Source organism: Lampetra planeri, chromosome 32 (assembly GCF_965212315.1).
Source record: "Lampetra planeri chromosome 32, kcLamPlan1.2.h2, whole genome shotgun sequence".
NCBI classification, from domain to species: Eukaryota; Metazoa; Chordata; class Hyperoartia; order Petromyzontiformes; family Petromyzontidae; genus Lampetra; species Lampetra planeri.
The window spans coordinates 3,344,157-3,366,882 of record NC_136138.1 but is presented as its reverse complement, the minus strand read 5'-3'; the positions used below and the strand labels follow the sequence as shown (position 1 = coordinate 3,366,882).

Sequence of the window (22,726 nt, the reverse complement as noted above, 5' to 3'; positions counted from 1 at the left end):
CGATCACTGTTGAACTCCCCACTGATGCAGTGATACCCTCAGATACCCCCTCACACGGCGGTCCCCTCACAGAGTGATTCCCTCAGGTGTTTCATCACACGATGATCCCCTCACACGGTGGTCCCCTCGTTTATTGATCCCCGCAGGAATACCCTCATCCAGTGATCCGCAACCTTGGAGGGATGATGGACAGTCAAAATGAATCACTTGCGAGGGATATCTGAGGATATCACTGTGAGGGGGAATCTGAGGGGATACTTGGGTCACCGTTTGAGGGGATATCTGAGGGCATCACTGGGATTGGATATCGAAGGAAATCGCTGTGAGGGGATCGCCGTGTGAGGGGACATCTGGTATCACTGATTGGATATCTAAGGGGATCACTGGATTAGGGAATGCTTGAGGGGATCACTCTGTGAGATCACTATAAGATGGGATTACCGTGAGGGAATATCTGAGGGTATCACTGAGTAGTGGCATAGAATCAGCAATGTACTATAACTGTATGAGGGGATACCTGAGGGGGTCACCGCGTGAGGGGAATGCCGCGTTGGTGACGTCACCGGCGTGACGCGCGCGTGACGTGTCGCGCGGCCGCCATGTTGTTTGTGTGTGGTGGTGGGGGGGGCGAGGTTCCCTGTCAATCCCTCTTCATTCCCTCCTCTCTCATTCTCTCCCCCTCTGCATGTAACGCGCTCTGTCACCCATGCCCCCTGCGGTCCACTCGCTCTTCACGCCCTTGACTGACTCTGCTCTCTTCCCTCGCCGCTCGCCGCAGCCTCCTCCTAAGCCTCGGCAGCAGCAGCAGCCGCTCGCTCGGCTTCCCGGCCTCCCGGCCCCTGCCGCCGATCGGTAGTCACCGCCGCCCTCGGGCACGAGAGGCTGGGCCCTCGCCTCTCGTGGAGACAGGGGGAGGAGGTGGTGGTGATGATGATGATGGAGGCGGGAGGCGCGGGCCGCCAACGCGGCCTGCCCAAGCTCAAAGACGTCCTGCGCGGGCAGAGGAAGGACTCCGAGGTGGGTGGGGATCGGGGGGCAGAGAGAGGGATAGGGGGCGATAGGGGGGCATGGACAGAGAAGGGGGGGGGGATAGGGGGGCATGGACAGAGAAGGGGGGGGATAGGGGGGCATGGACAGAGAAGGGGGGGGGGGTGTGGGGAGAGAGAGGAATGGGGGGACAACAGAAGGGGGGGGGGGTGGGGGTTGTTGGGAGAGAGGAATAGGGGGGCATGGACAGAGAGGGGGGGGGGGTGTGAGGATAGGGGGGCATGTACAGAAAAGGGGGGGGGGGCACGGGCAGAGAGAGGGAGTGGGGGTACATGGTAGAGAGAGTAAGGGGGTTTGGTGAGAGAGAGAGGGAGTGTGCATGGGTAGAGAAGGGGGGTGTAGGGAGAGAAGGATAGGGGGGCATGGGCAGAGAAAGGGGGTTGGGGGGGCATGGAAGAGAGATGGAGGGGGTATGGTGAGAGAAGGGGGGGAGGTGGGGAGAGGGTGAGGACATGGGCAGGGAAAGGGTGGGGGGCATGGGTAGAGAGTGAGGGGGCATCGGCAGAGAGAGGGGGCATGGCATGGTGAGAGAGAACAAGGGGGGTTGCATGGAGGGCACGGTGAGAGAGAGAGAGGGGGGCACGTAGAGAGAGAGGGGGCATGGCGGGATAGAGGGCACGGGCAGATCGCGGGATACCACGAAGAGAGGCACTGATGTGACACTGTGGTGTTGTGCTTCCTTTTCAGGGTTCACCCGAGTCTCCAGACCTGGAGTTTAACTACAGCGATTCGGATGAATACTCAGCTGAGCTTTCTGGTAACGATCACAGCTCCAGGGCACCACGACTTATTTAACATCTTTGGTAAATAAGCCTTCCAACAAAGGTGGCACAACAAGAATGATAATGTTTGAGTCCTGCAAATTGCTACGACTATGGTCACTGTTCCCCTGAGCTTGACTCGTTGATTCCTCCACCTGACCGGTTTCGTCTCATCCACAATGTTCAACCATCATGAACACTACAGGTCACATTCTTAGGTTTTTTCGGTAAAGTCACCAGGTAGGTAAAACATTAAAAATTAATAAAAGTAAAATAAAATAAAAATCACGACGTTTCGGAGGCAACACAAGCTTCCATCTTCAGGTGGAACCGTCACAGCTGTCGTGGATGTGACGGTTCCACCTGAAGACGGAAAAAACCTAAGAATATGAATCCTTGCAGTCACGAAAGCTTCAAATCTAGAACTACAGGTCACAACAACTCACTCGCTTACCCACCCCACTCATAGACGAAGCCACTCACGACACTGCAGGTCATAACTCCGTCTCTGCCTCTTCCCTTGCTCTGCTCCACTTTGTAATTCTTTCCCATCGTCTCTTTTACAAAGCTCTGACAATAACCTTGCTCAATTCAAGAAACGTGTTTCCTTTGTTGGTGGCCGCTTGACGTTTTGTGCCTTTGGTACTGTCCTTAGCCACTGTTTAAAAAAAAATATCTCGGGCTCTTAATCTTGACTTGCGTTTTGTTTGATTTTCAGAACTCTACAGCTACACAGAGGAGCCCGAATTTGCCATTAACAGGAAGTGCTTTGATGAGGAATTCAAATCGATCGGTATTTTTACATCAAACACACAGCCTGTTAGTGTAACATATTCATACTTTATCATTGTACCGTCAAAAGTCAGGCGTTTCCTCAAATCAGCATTGAGACTCTTCTGTTTACAGCTCTGCAGAGCCAGTGACAGTGTATTTCCACATTCCTATAGCAGGGGTGAGTCACCGAAGGACAATCATTATTGGTATCCATTTTATTCACCCCAGAGGAATGATGGGTTGAGTCAACCCCTCCAAGATCTTAACTTGCCACTAATTGTGAGCCACTACCGCTAAGCCACCTGGCCAGACGTGACGTTACAGTTTTATAGAGGAGTTGCCATAGAGGTTTTATCCACCCCAGAGGAATGATGGGCTGAGTCAACCCCTCCCAAGAGCTTTACTTGCCACTAATTGTGAGCCTCTACCGCTAAGCCACCTGGCCGGACGTAACATTACAGTTTTATAGAGGAGTTGCCATAGAGGTTGCCGGTTCGTTTTCATCTCCCGGCACGGCAATCCATATGACTTGTTGCGTGCACTCGTGAATGTGTCCATGGACCAGAATATATCGCTCCCTGCCTTGCACGAGACCCTGCACCTCCCCTGGTGGTGTGGCTTCTCCTGGTGGTGTCGGTTCCCTTTCCTCACCGCCTCTGGTGTTGTGGCCTCCGCTGGTGGTGCAGGGGAGGGCGTGTGCTGGCAGGACGTGGGAGATGAGGCGCGACGCTCCTGCATTCTCAAGCTGCTTGATGGGTTGGAAGTGACGAGCCGAGAGAAGCGGCTGAAGGTTACACGCGCCATCCTCTACTTGGCCCAGGGTACGTGCCCCCCACCTGTGCTGGCTCCCCGGATTTTGACATTGTAGCTCGATGTGAATGGGCACGGTGGCTATGTTGTCCCGGAGGGTCCTGGAGTCGGTGCCGATGTTGCGATGTGCGATTCCCAATTGAGTAATTTCAGGTGTAATTTTTCAAATTGAGCAAATTTGGAGCTTTACACCGGCACACAATGGACTCCTGATCTTCCAAGGATGTCACGGGTCCTTTAACATTAACTTTGAGTGAAGCAGAGAGCACATCGTAGCTTTTGAAATTGAAGCTGGACACCGGTCGTATGCAATTGCCACGTGTCGTGTGCACGTTGCGAATGAAATGTGTTGACGTTGCAAAATGAACTGTTGACGTTGCAGGAACGTTTGCGGATTGCAGCAGCGAGGCAGAGGTATTGAAGTGGGTGCGACAGAATGTGTTCCTGTTGCATGAAGTCGGAACGTTCAACGCTCTAGTGGAATTACTGAACATGGAAACTGAGTAAGCACGCACTATATTTTAGTTGCAGTTGCATTTTTGCACATTACATGTACCGAGTTGCCGGTTCGATTCCACCCAACAGCAGTGTAAATGGGTTCGCCACAGTTTGTCGATCGGCAGGTCGCGTGTGGTGGGTAAAGTGTGGGTACGCCAATCTCTTCTCACACGTCCGGTCAATGTGGAGGACTAGACTAATACCCCCTTAAGTTTCGTTATAAATATAAGCTGTATATAAATTGTATAACATTCTACCGTGTGAAATAAAAAATCATATTTCTGCCAGGCAAACCTGCACGCTTTATAATAACACTACTATGCTTATGACCAAATCACCTGCAATGCTCCCAATTATCTCGGATGTTGTAAGCAAAGCCGGTTCGAGCCTGGATAGTGCTTGAATGGGTGACCACCGTGCATAATAGGTATCATAGGCTGCTGTGGTGCTACGTTATGGGCAGCAGAGGGCAGTGCAGAAAAATCTATTCTACTGTAGCCTTCTCCAAAGTCTATGCACCCTGCCTTCAACTCGCACTGACCAGTTTGGTCAAGTTATGGTCAAATAATGCTTGAACACTGGCCCCATTTTTTGCGACATGGATAGGGAATCCGTCTTGCATGTGTTGTGTCCGGCTGTTTTGTGTTGCCAGCCAGGTGACTTGCCGGTAGAGTGAGTGGCTCTCAATTTGAAGGTTGTGAGTTTAAATCCTGGTTGGGGCTTGACTCAACCCATCACCACCCCTCCAAGGTGGATGAAATGAGTATAACTCTGTGAGCAAGTCAATTGTGGTTGTGTTTTGGATAGTTGCACTTCCGCTATAGAAATATAGAATGTACATGTCTATCTCAGGGCTGTAAACAGGAAATGAGCACCACCTCAATGCTCTTTTGAGCCGGAACTCACTTTGACTTTGAGCTGTGTTGTGTTGCAGTAACAGTCAAGCTCTGAGCAGTGCCCTGAGGAAACCGGCCATCTCGCTGGCAGATAGCACGGAGCTGCGGTGAGTGAGGCCTTCTGAGGGCCCAGGTGCCATCCAGCAGTTATCACAGGAGTGAGATAATCACCGTCGTGATCATAATCGTCACATGTACAGGGCGTTCGCTGAACTTCTTCACAAACTCAAACTGCCTTACATTTTTTAATTTAATAGAACTGTTCACAAAGGGCATCCCCAGTGGTAGCTGTCCTTGTCTGGCATGAGGTGACCGCACAGGTCTGCCAGTGGGGAATTCGTCTGCTAGTAAGGGGGTAATGATGCAATGTGTTTTCCAACTTGAGTAATTTCCGGTGTAATTTTTCAAATTTGTAGTGTAACGCTGGAACACATTGGAAATGTTTTCTAATTACGTCACCGGATCTTTACCATCAACTTTGAAGCAGACGGAGCGTAGTATTTTACGGTTAGCACACATCGCAGGGTGGTGCAGTAGTAACACTTGTGCCTCACAGCAAAAAGGTCCTGGGTTCGATTCCTAACTCGGGCACCTTTCTGCGTGGAGTTTGTTTTCTCTCTCCTCCTGTTCTGCATGGGTTTCCTACGGGTTCTATGGTTTCCTGCCATAGCTAAAACAAACAACATACAATGCAACTGGAAATGGCCAAAAACATCCCAATGCTGAAACATTAGCTGCAAATTACTCGATTGGCTTAGCAGCTATATTGCCCCCTCCTGCAAAAACTTGGCAGGACCCTCCCAAAACAGAGTTGAGACTTTCGTTGGTAAAAAAGCAAATCAGGGCGGCCTGCCAGATATGAACCACGAACCTCTGCAACGAGCGGCGAATGCGCTACTGCTGGGCCGCGGCATAATTGTCAATAATCAATTTACACGATTTTTTTTATACATGCAGCTACCAACGCAACACAGTGTTTATCATTTTCGCTAATGTGAAATCAGCCCTTGTCACCTGTTGCTCGTCACTGTGTTGTGTTTCTGGCAGGAGTTTGGGTTTTATTTGGGCGCTTGAGGGATGTGCCCGGGTGTGCGTGGTGTTACATGTTGTATTGTGGTGTAAGTGGCTGTGGTTGGGGCTGAGGATGCATGTGGGTTTGAGAGATGTGTGCGAGAGATTGTGGCAGCCTTAACCCACATTTTTTTCACGTTTAATTACCGTATGTGTCATGTCCTACTTGCCTATGCTAATCAATTTATTTTCCAGAAATTACAGTCCTGTTTATCTTTTTATTTAAGTTGTTTAAATGCAAAATCACATTCACGAATTACTAGCCTTATTCACACTTGTGTCAATTTATTGTTAAAGTTAGGCTTGATTTGTTTAATTTAAAATGTTAAAATATTGTGTCCTTAAATTGTTCTTTGTGTAAACCAGGTCACCCTTGCCAAAGAGGCAATGAAGTCTCCCATATATCCTTGGGTTTAGCTTGGCACGTAGTCTTTCACAGCCAATACCAGGATTCGAAAAAATGAATCAATTCATAGCTAACTAAATGGTACTAATTGACTGCCTGATGTGCAAAGTTGTGTGTGTGTGTTACATGCTCACGGTGTTTGAAGTGGCTGCGATTAGCCCTGGGAGTACGTGTTGGTTACATGTTGGTTACATGTTGTTTACATGTTGGTCTTGCGTGAACCCGTGGTACCTGCAGTGTGCTGCTGAACATAATGAACATCATGGTGGAGACGCTGCGGAGAGAGGAGGAGGGAGATCGCCCCGAGTGGACAAGAATGCGTGACACCTTTCGACAAGACCTGGGTAACCATTGCCGTGCGCCTTGATGCACAAGAGGCCACCGTTTCCTCAGGAAAGGAGTGGGGGGGGGGCTTCAGATGGGTGGAATTGGCCAGGATGCTGCGGTCAAGTGTGGGGTTGTTTTTGCTGTGAGGGTGACAGACAGCAGCAGTCTTGGGAGCTAAGGAAGCAGTTCTGGATGAGATAACGATGAATAATATGTATTATAGTGAGGGGTGAGTTTGGGGGGTGCAAAGTGTCAGGGATGCAAGAAGATGTTTAGATGAGATGATTAGAGAATTTAGTGGGTGTAGCTGTAGTTGCTTGTGGTGATGTTTGTGCCTGGTGTGTGTGTGTCCTGTGTTTTGTTAAAATTTTATGTGTTAAAATATTTCACCTGGAACATTAATTGAGATGAAAAAACTCGTTTGCAAGTGTCCATGAAGGCATAGAATGCAAATACCACACACATACACACTCAACAACAGCAACCACCATTTGCCACTGAGTGGCATTGACATCACCACGGCACTTGTGCCAGGCTAGGTGCATCTTGAGGTCACTTGAAGTGTGGAAGGCTCTTGCTGCCGACAGGTCACCGGACAGACGCAGGTGCTATGAGTTGACTGAGATGACTAGCAAGTGGCTATGCACCCATAACTCTAAATACGCAGCATGCGCCACTGTAATACATAAATAATGATATGGTGTACAATGCCGGTGTATCTAGACTGTGCTCTTGTAAGCTTGTGTGCTTGCATTTTGATTAAAGATATAAATATGTTTGAGACAGGTGGCATATGTCTGTGTGGGAGATTGTTCCATGCTGAAGCCGCTCTCTGTGTCTGAGAGAGAGTGGGCCTGTTTGGGTTTTTAATCTAGGGATCGATCATATGCTGTGATAAATCGTGTGTGTGTGTGCAGGCCTCCCCATATACAGAGAGGACCCTCTGGCAGCGATCCTGTTTGGCATGCTGACGCGGTTCTGCAGCGGTCACGCGCCGCACTTTCCCATGAAGAAGGTTCTTCTCTTGCTGTGGAAGGTGGTGCTGGTGAGTGTGTCGGTGGTTGAGCGAGCGTGTGTGGGTGAGTGTATGTGGGTGGGTGAGTGTGGGTTGGTAAGCGAATGTGGGTGGGTGAGCGGATGTGAGAGGGTGAGTGGGAGAGAGTGGGTCGGTGACAAACACTGGGTGCCAGGTTCCCACTAGCAACTCAGAGTATCATTGTCGTCAATCTCGTACACAAACACGTAATGATCTGGCCAAAGTGTTTATGTCGTAAGACCCTCCACCACTCAACACAGCCAAACAAATAAAATTGTCACATGGTGTACACGTGTTTAACGCGTCGGTTATTATTGTCTCAGCTCAGTCGGCAGTTAATTGCAGAGCAATTCTCCCAACTAATTTTAGACAGATACGCGACGTTTCGCTTTAAGCTGCGTCAAGCATCTTCAAGATCCAGGAAATCAGCTGCGTCACCTGACCCAGCTTCCTAAACATGTGTCCTGACCTCGCAGCAAGACGATCATGTTTCAAACTGGATATTCACCATTTTAGATTAACTTACATTTCAATAAAAATGATCTGGGCCAATGATTAACATGATGTGTTATTCAGTGTAACTACTCATGAATATAATAGCTTGCAGCAGAATATCATTATGTTAACTGCAGCTTTACTAATGATTATATATGTTATGATTGGTTATTGATTATATGTCACCTACTTGTTTATGTTACCAAGCTACATTTAAGCTAAAACTATTAGCCTGTTTGAAGGTGTTTTTTTGCTGTATCGGGTGATGGAGGGACTTACGCCAGAAATGTTGGCCAAATCATTGTGGCCGAACCAAAAAATCGATTGCAACAATGATCATTTAGTTGATTTGCTATCTATGCCATTTGTATAGCACGAGGATATCACAAAGGAAGGCGCTGTGTTCAACACAGTCTGCAGTGTTTTCACTGTTGCGGCGATGTTGCCGTGTCTAATTCCAATGGAGTAACCTGCAGGTAACTTAGACCAAACAATCGTCATATTAGCTACCGACCCCTACGTGTTAAGCGCGAACCTGCGTTGCCATGCCGTGCGTGAGCGCAGCTGTCCCTCGGAGGCTTCGAAGAGCTGCAGAGCAGCAAGGTGCGACGACGTGCCGAGCTGGCGCTGCCCGTGCTGCCCGAGGATAGCCTGGCGGTGACGCGGGCCATGCGCGCCGCCTCTCCCCCCGCGTCCGCCGCCGACATCATGGAGCAGCAGCAGCAGAAGCGAGCGCGCCGCCCCCGCAGGGTAGCAGCCACACGAGGCAGCCACAGCGATAAGCTCACCGTGATACGCTCACCACGACAACACGACATGTCATAAACTCACCACGAGACCCTGTGATCACGTCTCTTACAGGGTAACTGTGACAAAAAGAAGGTAAAACCCGGTTAACGTTATGTTTTTATTGCTTCACTTTCCTGTACGTCTGCCAAACTTGTGACTGGGTCTCTTTCATATAGTTACTGCATGAAAAATACTAAGATATTAAACTTTTTTTTATTGATCGCGCAACGATTACCATGTGGACATGTATAGTAGCCAAATACTCTAAGCACGTTTATAAATGTGGAGGAAAAAACGGAGGGCCCAGAGAAAAATCCACACGATCACGGGGAGAACATGCAAACTCCAAATATATGGACATCAGGGTCAGGAATGAGCTCACAATCTCCTGTGCGAGGTAGTTAACGTTTCGCAACCGTGTTCGCCCATGAAAGAGAAAAACCCTCCACTACCCGGCACGGCCACCGCCAGGCACGGCCAATCCGATCTGAACAACCCTCGCGTTCTGCACGTACGGTGACCGTGGCATGTGCGTTGCACCAGGGGCTGCTGAAGCAGGATAGCCTGGACTCATTCAATGAGAAGGACCCGTACAAGGGCGAGGAGAACCGCGACGAGGACGAGGATGGGGACGAGGGGGAGGGGGGCTCGGAAAACGAGGGGGACCTCATGGAGCGAGAGGACCTGCTCCCGTCCCACGCTCTGGCTTCTCATTCGTCCATCTCCCACCTGCACGTGCCCAAGGGCCTGCCCTGGGGGCCCAAAGTCAGGTGGGTTCAGTATGTGTGGTGCGTTGCATAGCTTCCCCGCCTGGTGCTCGATGGGCACGCACTCCTCCGTGATGCACGGTGAACACCGTCCGCGCCATAGTGTGTCATCCTCCCGGTACTCAACGTGCGTCACAGAAACGTACGCGCGAATGGTGTCGCAACAGGAACCCCCACACAGCTGCCTGCTGCCTCCTGCAGCGCGAGGTGTGACCGCCGTGAGCGCGTGTGTTCGCAGGGAGAAGGACATTGAGCACTTTCTGGAAGCGAGCCGGAGCAAGTTCATCGGCTTCCAGCTGGGAGGGTGAGTCTTCCGCTCTCTGTTGGAAGTTGCCATCTACGCCACGAGCACAATAGACATGAGCGGTTGTGTTCGTTTTGCCAAAATTTATTATTGTTGTTCCGCTTGTTTACCCAGGAAAGCGTCGCTGAGTCTCAAGACTTTTTTTCAGTAGAGTCATGCTCAAGTTTTTGCAGCAGGGCACAATGTTACAATGTGTGTAATACCATTATAGACTGTCAGTACACTCACCCAGCTTAACCATTGCTACAGTCTACATTATAGACTGGCAGTACACTCGCAAAACTGAATAACCAAGCTCCAGTCCACATTATAGATTGCCAGTACACTCACTCCTATTAGGAACCAGGCTACAGTCTACATTAGTGTTTTTTATTATTATTTTTTTTTATTCACTTTATTTTTTATTATTATTTTTCTATCTACGTGACTTTACCGAAAGAACCAAAGAATATGTGTAATCCTAATTTGTAAGTAATTTCTCGGCATTTGGGATTTTTGGCCAAAACCAGTTAACATTTTCGAGTGTGTTTAGCTTTGGAAAGAAACTGTAGAATCCGGAGGAATCTCATGTGGAGCAGAGGGCGAATTGGGATGTTTTGGCTAATAGCAGTTACGTTGTTTTTTCTTGAGCTATGGGAGGAATCTGGAGTACACAAAGGGGTAAACCCTCACCATGTGGAATTTGTATGTTCTCCCCCAGTTCTGCATTGGGTTTCCTTTCGGGTTCTCCAGTTTCTTCCCCCAGATAAAAATACAACACACAATGTAACTGATTGGCCATAGATTTCAATGTTGAAAATATACCCGCATATAGCAGCAACATCGCCTCCTTACTGTAAAACTTGGCAAGGCCCCCTCTGATAAAGATACTCTATAAGCCTTTCCTGGGTAAACGAGTGGAATAATAATAATAACATAATTTCGCTTCAATCGCACAGACACGTGTTAAAACAATGACGATGATGACCTCTCTGTCAACATTCTCAGGGACACGGAGACAGTGGTAGGACTGCCGCGGCCTATCCACGAGAGTGTGCTCATCTTGAAACAGGTGCTGTAGTTTTACGTTTACTTTGTTTAACCTGGTGAGAACTCAAGTAACTGGGATTAAACCTTGTTTATAAAAGTGGCCCGGGACACTGGAATGACAAAAGTAATATCGTAAAAATGTATGACAGCAATGAAGCATATAGTAATCGGAGCAAAACAACCAAATATAAATCAAAGTGAGACAACCAAATTGAAATCGGTGCAAAACCAACCGTGTTACAGAATAAATGGAAAAACATTGCACAAACGTAAACCAATGTTATGTAACATAAACGTCCTGTAACTCACCACTGTTTTTACAAGCCTGTGACTTTGCATCAGCAGACGCTTCACCACTGTGTCTCTTTGCATGTGTGTTCCTGACAGCACAAGTACATATCGATAGCTGAAGTGCAGATCCAGCGGGAGGAGACGCTGCTGCGGATGCCCGTGCTGCAGGTACCGGCTCTCCCAGCTCTCCCAGCAGGCAGTTGTCATTGGCGAGTCGGAGTGAGTTCCTGCCTAATGAGCATTGAGGAGGTGCTCATCTCCTGGTTACAGCCCTGCAGAGCCAGTGACTGTTGACTTTCCCAACGAGTGTTGCTTATTTTATCGACCCCTGAGCGATGATGGGCCAAGTCAACCACTCCAACCAGGATTCGAACTCGCATTAGGTCCGATTACGAGCTGCTCGCTCTATCGCTGAGCCACCTGGGCGGATTGTCGTTGTACAAGGAACGTAGATTTTGAGGATAGGTGTGATTTACAAATTGAACGTGAAATGTAACAAGGGGCATGGTTACCACAAGTGCAACGGAGGATCCAATGAGGGAAGAATGTTAATTTTATTTTATTATTTTACCCAGGAAAGCCTCACCGAGTCTCAATTATTTATTTCAGGAGGGTCCTGCTAGGGTTTCCCAATGAAGCAGTTTGCAGGTAATTTTTCTTAAAATTGCCAAATTTTTAGCTTGATGCCACGACACAACGGTCCTGCTCTTTTTTTCGAATGAGGTACGGGATCATAATAATCCACCGTGTAATATTTTACAAACGGATTCTGAGTGTAATATTTAACGGCCTGATTAGAACCGTGCATCTCTGCAGCAAGAGAATAAACACATTACCGCTAGGCCATGGCACCGCTACAGTAGCAATAGAAAAGTGATAAGGAGACGATTAACTGCCAGCGAGAGAGCAAGATATAGGAGTGAATCCATGAGTGCTGGATCATCAATAATTTTGACAAATGTGGGTGCTCGTTGGCTGAATGACCCCCCCCGTGCAGTGTAGCAGTGTTGTCGGTTGGTGTACGTTGAGCGCTTGCCCTTCGATCGCCTCTGCGCGCACGTCTCATTGCGGGGTTCTGCGTCTTGTGCGTGCGGCAGGGGGAAGAGGATGTGGAGCAGACCCCAGCAGAAATCCTCTACCAGGGGATGCTGCCCAACCTCCCGCAGAACATGGTGCGTGCTTCCGGAGGTGACCTCCAGGGGACCATGGGAAGTGATTCACGCCATGTGTAGTGTTTATTGGTTTTAACTATTCACAATCTCCGGTAGCCGTTGGGTTCTCAGTTTGTGCTGCACGAGACCATTGTCTGTCGGCTGTCGACCTCAGAATCATTATTTATCCTTCAGAAATCTGATGGGCTATGAAGCCCTTTTTACAGATGTCTAGTCGGGGCGGGTTGCAACATCAATAATAAAAGGAAAGTGCAAAGTATGGGAAAGGTAAGTAAATCAATACAAATTAAATATGTAAACTAGATAATGTTGGATTAGTACACCAATTCCCAAGCTTGGGCAAGGCAGCAAAACAACAGCAAGGTTTTGATGTAACGACGCGCAGAGGCATGTCACATGACCACCACATCACATGGACACTGCTGTCAGCCTTGTCTAGACCACCAGCTCAAGGGCTGAACAAGTGGCCTTGTTATTGAGTCGTTCACAAAAACAAAGAGTTGAAAAAGATGTCTGCTCCAGCAGGCAGCTGTGACAACAGAAACAACTCTGTTCATGTTTCGCCCTCATTAGGACTCATCAGTACTCATCAATGTTCACTGGTGTCATCTGCCTCTGGGAGCCATATATATGGAGAGGGCTTCCCTCTACACTATTGGGACCCCAATTAACGGACACTCACCTAACGATGCCGAGGTTTTCCAGGACACTTGAGTAGTTTAATGCCTCATGTATTTTTATTTACAGATTGCGTTGCTCAAAATACTGCTAGCAGCAGCACCCACATCCAAGGCCAAGACAGACTCCATCAACATCTTGGCAGACGTACTCCCAGAGGAAATGCCGTGAGTTGCCCTCCATCCCATCACACGCACCCCCACGCGCCTTCATTGACCCGTGCATGCATTTCACACAACAAGCCCATTAACATTTTAGCGAAACTAGCGGCTACACTGTGCCCTGGCGGTTATGTCGCACCCTGGCGGTTATGCTACGTTCCTGTAATGCAGCACTGCGGGTAGTGAGGGTTGGTGAATCACACAGGTTTCGTGAAACTCCTTACCTGTTGGCGTCGAGGTCGCTGCCATCTCCTGGCTTGCCAGGGTATGGAAGTACAGAAGGTGGGTTCATTCCAATCTGTAGGGGACTGAGTGTTTCCCCAATCGAATGCATGGGTTTTCTTCGGGCACTCGGGATACCTCCCACATCTTTAAAACGCCGATGAATACAATTGGCCAAACATTCTAATACTCGCCTTTTGCCCGTCCAAGGACGGGTGTATTGCAGTAAATCTGAAACTTGCAAGCGAAAAGCAGACCGCCACGTGATATTCATTGCATCAATTCGTGTTCAATTTGTAAGGGCGCGGTGACACGCACCTATTTCATTTAAAGTTTATAATCCCTTGTTCATCATGACGTCCTTTTTACTTCTATGTCTCAACAGCGTGACGGAGATCGCGTGACGTGAGGGTTCTGCCTTTGTAGTGAGGGTTGTAAGTTGACGCTGAGGAGGGGGGAGGAGGTGCCTCGCCCCCCCATGTGGAGTGGCGTCACCCACTAATTATTAATGGAGGGGGTGTCCATTTGGAGGACGTCACCTGTTCATGGTTATGAATGAGGGAGCTGTTCAATGTGCAGTGACGTCACCTGTTCATGATTAATGAGGGGGGGGGGGGTTCTCCATGCGGAGTGACGTCACCCACTCATGATTATTAATAAGGGGGGGTCCATGTGGAGGACGTAACCTGTTCATGATTATTAATGAGGGGGCTGGTCGATGTGCAGTAACGTCACGCGCGGGACACACAGACATTATTGGCTCATTATAGTAGTTGATGGGACCACATAGATTAGGCTGGTTCTGGTTTCCTTATCACTTTCTTGTGGTTAATAAAACATAGTTTTGAGATGCAGGTTACATGAATGATGCTAAGTAACATTATTAAATCCTCTTGCCTGTCATCCTGTAATCTGCACATGGGTTAACTGTTCACAACAGATGCTCATTGATGAACATTATCTGCCATCTGAGCTGGAAAGCACTGTGGCTTGGGTGTGCTTGCAGGATAACGGTTTTGCAAAGCATGAAGCTGGGCATCGACGTCAATAGGCACAAAGAGATTATCGTCAAGGCCATCTCAGGGCTGCTGCTGCTTCTGCTGAAACACTTTAAACTCAACCACATTTACCAGGTGAGCACACACACTGCATGCACACCATGGAATGGAGTCTGGAGCATGGAATAACCCCAACTCCTGTTATTGTTCCTCCAAACCATTTTCACTGCTGCTGTGCAAAGCACAAGTTCGGCCAAATGCTTAATCCTGTTCCTACCTCGCTGCACTTGATAGAATTAAGAGTAAAGCAGCAGTATGTTACTTCTAATTTGCTACTACCATGGTTACTGTACCTGTGAACCTCACCACCAGACTGACAGTTTAGTCTCATCCACACTCAACCACCACACTGCAGATCAGAACTCACCCACTCATTCACCCACACACTCACTCAAACATTCACTCAGCCACTCACTCTCCAGCCCACTCACTTACTCTTCCACTCACTTATCCACTCACTCAGCCACTTACTCTCCCACTCACCCACTCACTCACCCACTCACTCACCCACTCACTCACCCACTTACTCTCTCACCCACTCACTCACTCACTCACCCACTTACTCTTCCACTCACCCACTCACTCACCCACTCACTCACCCACTCACTCTTCCACTCACTCACCCACACACTCTTCCACTCACTCACCCACACACTCGGCCACTTAGTCTCCCACTCACTCACCCACTCACTACACTGCAGGTCACAACTCTTCTCTCTTTTTTTCCTTTGTACTGCTCCACTTTTTCCCCAGCGTCTCTTTTTCAAAGCTCTAATAATAATGTAGCTCAATTCATGAAACGTGTTAACTCTTTATCTGTTACAATGGAAAATGCTGTTTGTTGCTGGTCGTTTGACGCTTTTGATATTTTTTGGGCCTGTGCTCAGCGATGGTGATAAGTGATAAAACAAACAAACAAACAAACCTCAGAACAGCAGCCTTGCATTCTTTCTCAGGCAGCGGTACATTACAGTCTAACCAATGTGGGCCCTATGCATGCACTACCATGTATAAACACGCGTTCATGGTGTTGCCCAAATATCTCAATATAGGACCACAGCAAAAGCTGGCACCAGTTCTGGCTGCTCTCCCGCTTGCGCGTGGTTTCCCACACCTCTGTGCATGTTACAAATTCTACTACAGCAACGTTTATAGATGTGATTTGCGCTAATAACAATGCTATATAACACCTACACAAATATTGTTATTATGGCCATTTCACAAATGTCTTGTGAAAACACCCACAGAGGCCAATACAGCTACGTGTCGTGTGGCTGGCGTGTGTGTGTGGCGTGTGTAGTTTGAGTATATGTCCCAGCACCTGGTGTTTGCAAACTGCATACCTCTCATCCTGAAGTTCTTCAACCAAAACATCATGTCTTACATCGCAGCCAAAAACAGGTGTGAGCTCTAAATCTGTAAAACATCTGCAAACAATTCACCTCCCTCACATATCTGTCCCTTCTTGTAAAAAAATAAAATTTTTATTTTTACATCCCATCAGCCACATGGCCTTCTGGGAGTGATTTATTTTCAACAGCGGTGGTTCATCACTAGCAATTTCTGAATCGGTTTCAACTTTCGGTGTCTCATCGATCGGCAAGAGCTTGCTTGAAGCAATGCTGGTGAACCTGCCAGATGTTTATAGATGAGGACCCCACATGTCACTTGACACTGCATAGCAATGTCTCGTCAAAGAAAAGGTAATGGGAATGGTACGGCCATGCAAGTGTTGCTCACGCCGCATAGCTCGTGGAAGGGCCTTCACGAGAGTAAAATCTACAGGGCATTTGCTCCTGACTTCCATGTTGACAAGATATGTTGGAAGTGGTAGGGGAGTTCCCATACTTTACCCCACCACACGCGACTTACCCCATTCAGCTACCGCACCGGGAATTTGAATCGAACCGGTGACATCTGGATTGCAAGTCCAACTTGCGAACGATTACAACCACGGCAGCTCCCATGCTTTATCCAAATTGGCAGAGTGTTGTAGATTCTAGGGAGCGTTGCCTCTGTCACAAGACACCAATGCTGGCAGTGTCAACCCTTCGCGCAGAATTGAGCACATGCAGGAAAGTTCCAATTATAATTCTCTAAATATTCCGTCTGGAACCATAATGCAGCTGACGGTGCATGAATGTGCTCCAGCACCCAGTAAAACCACTTTTATCATCTGGATCAACCAATATTACAAAACAATAACTTCAAAACTAAGTAGAACAGTGAAGCAAATAGAAATCAGAGAAAAAAACACTGCATTCCAGAACAAACTGTGCACAAACAAGAATCATTATGAAAGAAAATAATGTCTTGTTGTTAGGTTGGCTTGGACAAATTACTTGTCAAAACCAAATAACATAAAGTTACAGAAACATCACCGTGGATTGAGGGTGGTTTTTGCACCCGTGTCAATAGACACGAGGTCTTGTGTCAAATACAACTGCAAGTCAACTCATTAGCAGTGCTGCTGCAAGCCACAGCTAGGAATGCCTGGACAATGTGGAGTTGCTCTTGTGTTTGTGTCGCCTGATGTGACTTGTGTTTTTCTGTTTTTAAGTATTGTGGTGCTGGATTACCCATACTGCGTGGTGCATGACCTCCCTGACCTGACAGCAGAGAGCCTGGTAAGTCCTGACCTCAACCTCATATCAACCTCATCTCCACCCACCACCACCCATCTCCATATTAAACATGAATTACAACTGCAGATGTGTAAGATGTCTTTTAAAAGTTCCAAGAGTTTGGTCTGCTGAGATTTCGAGTCATTCTTTTAACGGGGGATGTTGCAATGGATATTACTCGTGCTTGTGTGTGATTAGATTTAACAGCATACAAAGGTGTCCAGCATTGTGTATAAAAGCCTTATCCAGACCACCAGCTTTAAATTACTGAATATCTGGACACTTCGTTGATTAGACAAATGACCTCAAACATTCAACATTGTTAAACTTAGTTATTGTTCGTATGCCAAACAAAACAGCTCAAGTGTTTTGCTGCGTGGCCACTTAATAGAAGTTGCAAAAAACTAGTGACAATCTCATGAAGCATGAGTTTGATGTCCATAAAATCTATTTTGATGTGGGATTGTTTAAAATTTGAATATTAAACTAAATATTTATAGGACTCTGTAATCTGTAACAAAATCAATAAGTATCCAATAAGCCTCCTTCCCATATCTATGTCAACATGAATAAAGTATTTTTTACACATTCCATCAGCTACACAGCCTTTTTATGAGTAGCAATGGTTTGATACAAGCACACACAGGTCCAGCTTCGTTATTCAATGTCTCGTCAGCAGTTAGTTGGAGGTTGCTTGAACCAATAGACAAGGAACCCTTTCTGTTAGATATGAGTCCTAGTTTGACGCAGAACTATCTAATAACACAATATAATTTGTGTCTTTGTGAAGAATATCGGTAACACTTTTAAACAAACAATACACCTCCTTCCCATATCGCTTCACGAGCATTGCTTTCAGCAAACCTGACTGCCGATGGGACACGGAATGTCGAAAACGGTCTAAAGTTGTGTTCATGTTGAGCCAATGCTCCTGAAAAAATGCACTCCCACAAAGCTGTGTGGCTGATGGATGTGTAAGAAAATACTATTATTTTATATGGGGAGACATATGAAAAATAGGTATATTGTCTACTTATTTATTGCCTTATATTTTGCATGATGATGCTAACGATTATATTGTATACAATGTGTACAAACATTACAGTATAGGTAATTGTTGGCACCGGTTCTAACTGCGTTCTGCACGCATTACAAATTCTTCAGCGGTTTGAGATGCAATTTGCACGAATGACGCTACACAAAATAACCATTACAATGCAAACTGAGTGACGTGTTTACTCTGCTGTCCGTGTGGTACAGGAAGCCGGGGATGAAACCCAGTTCTGCTGGAGGAATCTCTTCTCATGCATAAACCTCCTCCGAATCCTCAACAAGCTCACCAAGTGGAAACACTCGCGCACCATGGTGAGCCATGCCGAACTAGCATTTGTTGTATGCAATGGACACTAAAACAGGGCTTGGTTACAATTTTAACTGGTTTTAGCAAATCTTTGACCGGGACTGAATCTTTCAAGAGCATTGTAAGCCAATTAAACTGTAACCAGTTGAACTGATTGTGTTTACCCGCACCATACCTGAAAACCAATCGGTTCGACTCCTTAGTTCGGAGAGGACCTTTACACAAGACGCATGTTGTAAAAATCTTGCATAGATATGGCAGTTCACCAGCATTGGTTCAAGTAAACCTGACTGCTGATGAAACATAGAAGGAAATGATGCACTTCCAGATGGCCGTGCAGCTAATGGGATGTGTAAAAATAATTTTATTTTTATACAGAGGGACTGGTGTGGAAGCCTGTTGCCTGATTATTGATTATGTAGAAATAAATTTCGAATTAAAGCTTTCGTGACTGCAGGGATTCATCTTCTTGGTTCTTTCGGTAAAGTCACGTAGAAGGGAAATAATAAAATAATAAAAATAAAACATAATAAAATAATTCTCACGACGTTTCGGCCACAACGCAAGCAGCCGTCCTCAGGTGAAGAACAGGTCTGTCGGAAAGACAGCGTCTGAATGACGCTGTCTAGTTGCAGCGTGTTTCTCTGTCTTTGTGGTCAATGGAGACCGGGTGGAAGGAGGGCGACTTAAGCAACAACTAGTGACCTCGTCACATGCAGTCTCACCAGATTACACGTGAAATAATCGTACAGTATTATCCACTTAGGAGATATTTACCTACGCACTTCTTGAGTTGACGCTCATCAGGGGTGAGCGGCACAGTGTCAAAGTGGTGACACTTGTGCCTCCGTGAGAAAGGACTGTGTTTGATTCCTGACTCGGGTGTCTCTGGATTTTTAGTTTCCTCTGGGTTCTCCGGTTTCCTCCCATAGCAAAAAGAAAAACCCCCATTGTAAATGATATTGGCCAAAACATCCTAATGCTGAAAACGTACCTGTAAACCACTCAACTGTGATTACACATTGCAACATTAATCCCTCCTGCGATGCGATGCTCACCCTGGGTAAACAAGTTTAATATCATCATTATCACCTGCCTGACCCCCGTTGAAAGGACATTGTCCGCAGCTAGGGCTGTGCGTGATGTGGCGCCGTCTGCCGACAGATGCTCGTGGTGTTTAAGTCGGCGCCCATTCTCAAGCGCGCGCTCAAGGTGAAGCAGGCCACGATGCAGCTTTACGTGCTCAAGCTGCTTAAGGTTCAGACCAAATACCTCGGGCGGCAGTGGCGAAAGAGCAACATGAAGACCATGTCGGCTATCTACCAGAAAGTACGGCACCGTCTCAACGACGACTGGGCCTTTGGAAACGGTATGTGGCCAGCTCTGCGCGTCCTTCCCTGTGTGCCAGGTCTCTGCGGCGAGCGAGCCACTGCCTGGGTGTTAATCGTAGTAATATTCTCGGAGTGTGCGCAGTTTTTATTCACTCGCAGAGGCATAGGAAACAGACAAGTGCCAGGGAAGACGGTGAGAAGCAACACCAGCGATTGCCCGAGCTCTGCGATCCTATATTAGCTTGTTTAGGCAACTCGATTGAAGAGTTTTATACATGTGGGTGGAAAGCGTCGTGCCTGGAGAAAACCCACGTGTGAGGTGGGGGTAACACTCAATCGCCCGTACACATGGAATTTAACCCACTTGCTTTACTGCCATGCCCTGGCAAGCCAGGAGATGTCAGTGACCTCGACGGCCATTGAAAGATGGGGAGTTTCACGAATCTGTGTGTGATCCACCAACCCTCCCTGCCTGCACAGTGCAGCATTACAGGTCGTGTGCAGCATAGCCACCAGCGTCCGGTACTGTGTTCACACACGCGCAATACATTATGGATAATTGCCAATGGGCGCCGTGTGTTTGAGAAATCTGCTGTCGTCTTGCGGCTGCAGACATCGACGCGCGGCCCTGGGACTTCCAGGCAGAGGAGTGCGCTCTGCGGGCCAGCGTGGAGCGCTTCAACGCGCGCCGCTACAGCGGGGAGGCGGCCTGCTGCGACTACGCGCCCGTCGACAACTGCCTTCAGAGCCTCCTGGGCCGCTCCACGGAGCTGCCCTCGCACTTCTGCTGCAGCTACGAGACGTGGCTGCACAGGGAGGTGTTCTCTCAGCCTATCCGCTGGGAAGAGCTCCTGAAGCCTTTGTAGGTGCGAGACAGGAAGACACGGGGAGGGTTTGCTTGAGGTGTGGAGTTTGACGGAAGGAATGCATGTGGAGTGGTTGAGGGGACTGACAATAACGATTACTTCTACACGTGCTTGTTTACCCAGGAAAGCCTCAAGACTCTTCTTTCAGGTAGCAGGGTCCTGCTACGCTTTATCAAGAGGGAGTGACGGTTGAGATGTATTTCCCAGTTGAGTAATTTGCAGTGTAATATTCTCTTTTTTGGCACAATGACCTACTGTTTGAATGACGTCATCAGATCTTTAACGCCCACTGAGTGAAGCAGACCACGTGTAGCGTGTTGTGGTTAATACACACCGCAGGATCAACCAGGGAAGCCTGTCAGATTCAAACTACGAACCTCTGCAAGAAGCAGCCTCTGGGCCATGTTACTGCTCCACGTAGACACTCCGGGCTCTTATTTACTCAAATGCACCACCATTATTCTTTCCTTGGCATTGTGACATTGCTAGCACATGTTTGAGGTTTTTTTTACCTAAGTTTGAAAAGTAAAGTACAACTTGCTACTTTTGTATATACTCTGATGAAAGACAAATGGACACTGGTTTTGTCGTGATTAAACTTGACCCTAGCTTTGCCCTCGCTGCATGATATTGCATCCTTTCACAACTCTGTTCTCAAGACAGAGTGGAATTTTCCACCTCATGCATCAAGTTGATCAAATACTCTGGTTCTCCCCCACCGCCTCTCTCCACCCAGCAGTATAAATGGGGTACACCAGTCATTTGGGAGGTCGTGTATGGTGGGGTAAAGTGTGAGTTATCCCATCACTTCCAACACATATGGTCAGCATGGAAGAGCCAAACATACCACTGAAGATCTAGAATTGAAGCTTTCGTGACTGCAGAAATTATACTCATTGGTTTTTTCGGTAAAGTCACGTATGTAGATTTTTTTTTAAATAAATTAAATTTAAATAAATCGACGTTTCGAAGCACTTATCATCCACCTGATGATGAGCGCTTGTGTTGCGTTCGAAACATGGTGATTTATTTCAATAAATTTTTTTATAAATATTTTATTTCTACATATGTGACTTTACCGAAAAAAACAATGAGTATTCCACTGAAAAGTTTGCTCTAGTGGAGGTGCTTCTGCCAGCAATTGCAGGGCTGCGGCCTACATGTGGAGTTATGCTTGCTTGTCCGCATTTTGCAAAAGGCAAGTGGTAATGGTGATTGATGCTTGTAAAGGATCGCATAATTACTCTACATCTCACTAACTGATATAGATGGCAATTCGTGCGTTTACCTGTGCTGCGATTAATGTATTTATAGACGCTAATAGGAAAGCCAGGTGGCTTGGTGGTACAGGGAGCAGCTCATGGTTGGGGGGTTGACTTAGAACTTCATCCCTGTAGAGTCGATAAAATGAGGACCACTTGACGGGTAAGTGAATGCCCTCTGGAAAGACTTGCCCCTGCCATATGAATGCAGAATTTCCATCACTGGCTCAGGGCTGTAAACGTGAGATGAGCTACAATGTCTCGTTGCTCGATTGAGCAGGATATCACTTTCACTCTGAAATTAGGACATTAATCTGTACCTAACTTGTACCTAATATTGTTCTGTTCATGTTGACAATGTCTTATGCACAGATGCGAATTTATTTCAATGCTGTATCATGAAGTTTGTGTTTGAATAAAGCATTTTAAAGTCAGTATTGTTGTGTTGGTCATTTTTTTATTGAAAAATGATTGCGGTGGCAGCTTGGGTAAGCCTTCATCCAGCAGTGGATTGATCAAGGCTGATGTTCAATTGATAATGGAATTTCATGTGTCAACCAGTCCCGTGTCTCTTCATCCATGCGACCAGACTGGGTTTGTCACTCGTCAGTACCAAGCATCACCTTAGCTGCTTCTATTTCTCTGCGGTCAACAACATTGAATTGTGTGATAACCATGAGATATGAGTGGG

The 22,726-nt window shown here is 47.2% G+C and overlaps 1 protein-coding gene across 6 annotated transcripts; it reads left to right on the top strand.

Annotated features, from left to right (window-relative positions):
• Positions 1-603: 603 nt before the first annotated feature.
• STRIP1 (striatin interacting protein 1) lies at positions 604-22,470 on the top strand. Of its 6 annotated transcripts, none has more exons than XM_078609454.1 (21): positions 604-1,017; positions 1,735-1,804; positions 2,527-2,601; positions 3,269-3,403; positions 3,775-3,895; positions 4,825-4,893; positions 6,501-6,607; positions 7,508-7,635; positions 8,686-8,871; positions 9,469-9,680; positions 9,916-9,981; positions 10,969-11,032; positions 11,398-11,469; positions 12,399-12,509; positions 13,221-13,318; positions 14,541-14,667; positions 15,893-15,993; positions 17,153-17,219; positions 18,477-18,581; positions 19,741-19,945; positions 20,520-22,470. In XM_078609454.1, the coding sequence occupies exons 1-21, from the start codon at positions 928-930 to the stop codon at positions 20,771-20,773; spliced, it is 2,463 nt and encodes an 820-aa protein (XP_078465580.1). In that variant the 5' UTR covers positions 604-927; the 3' UTR covers positions 20,774-22,470. The 6 variants fall into 6 exon arrangements, with proteins under 6 accessions (XP_078465580.1, XP_078465579.1, XP_078465578.1 ...); XM_078609453.1 differs by having other exon boundaries at positions 9,466-9,680; XM_078609452.1 differs by having other exon boundaries at positions 9,454-9,680.
• The last annotated feature ends 256 nt before the right edge of the window (positions 22,471-22,726 follow it).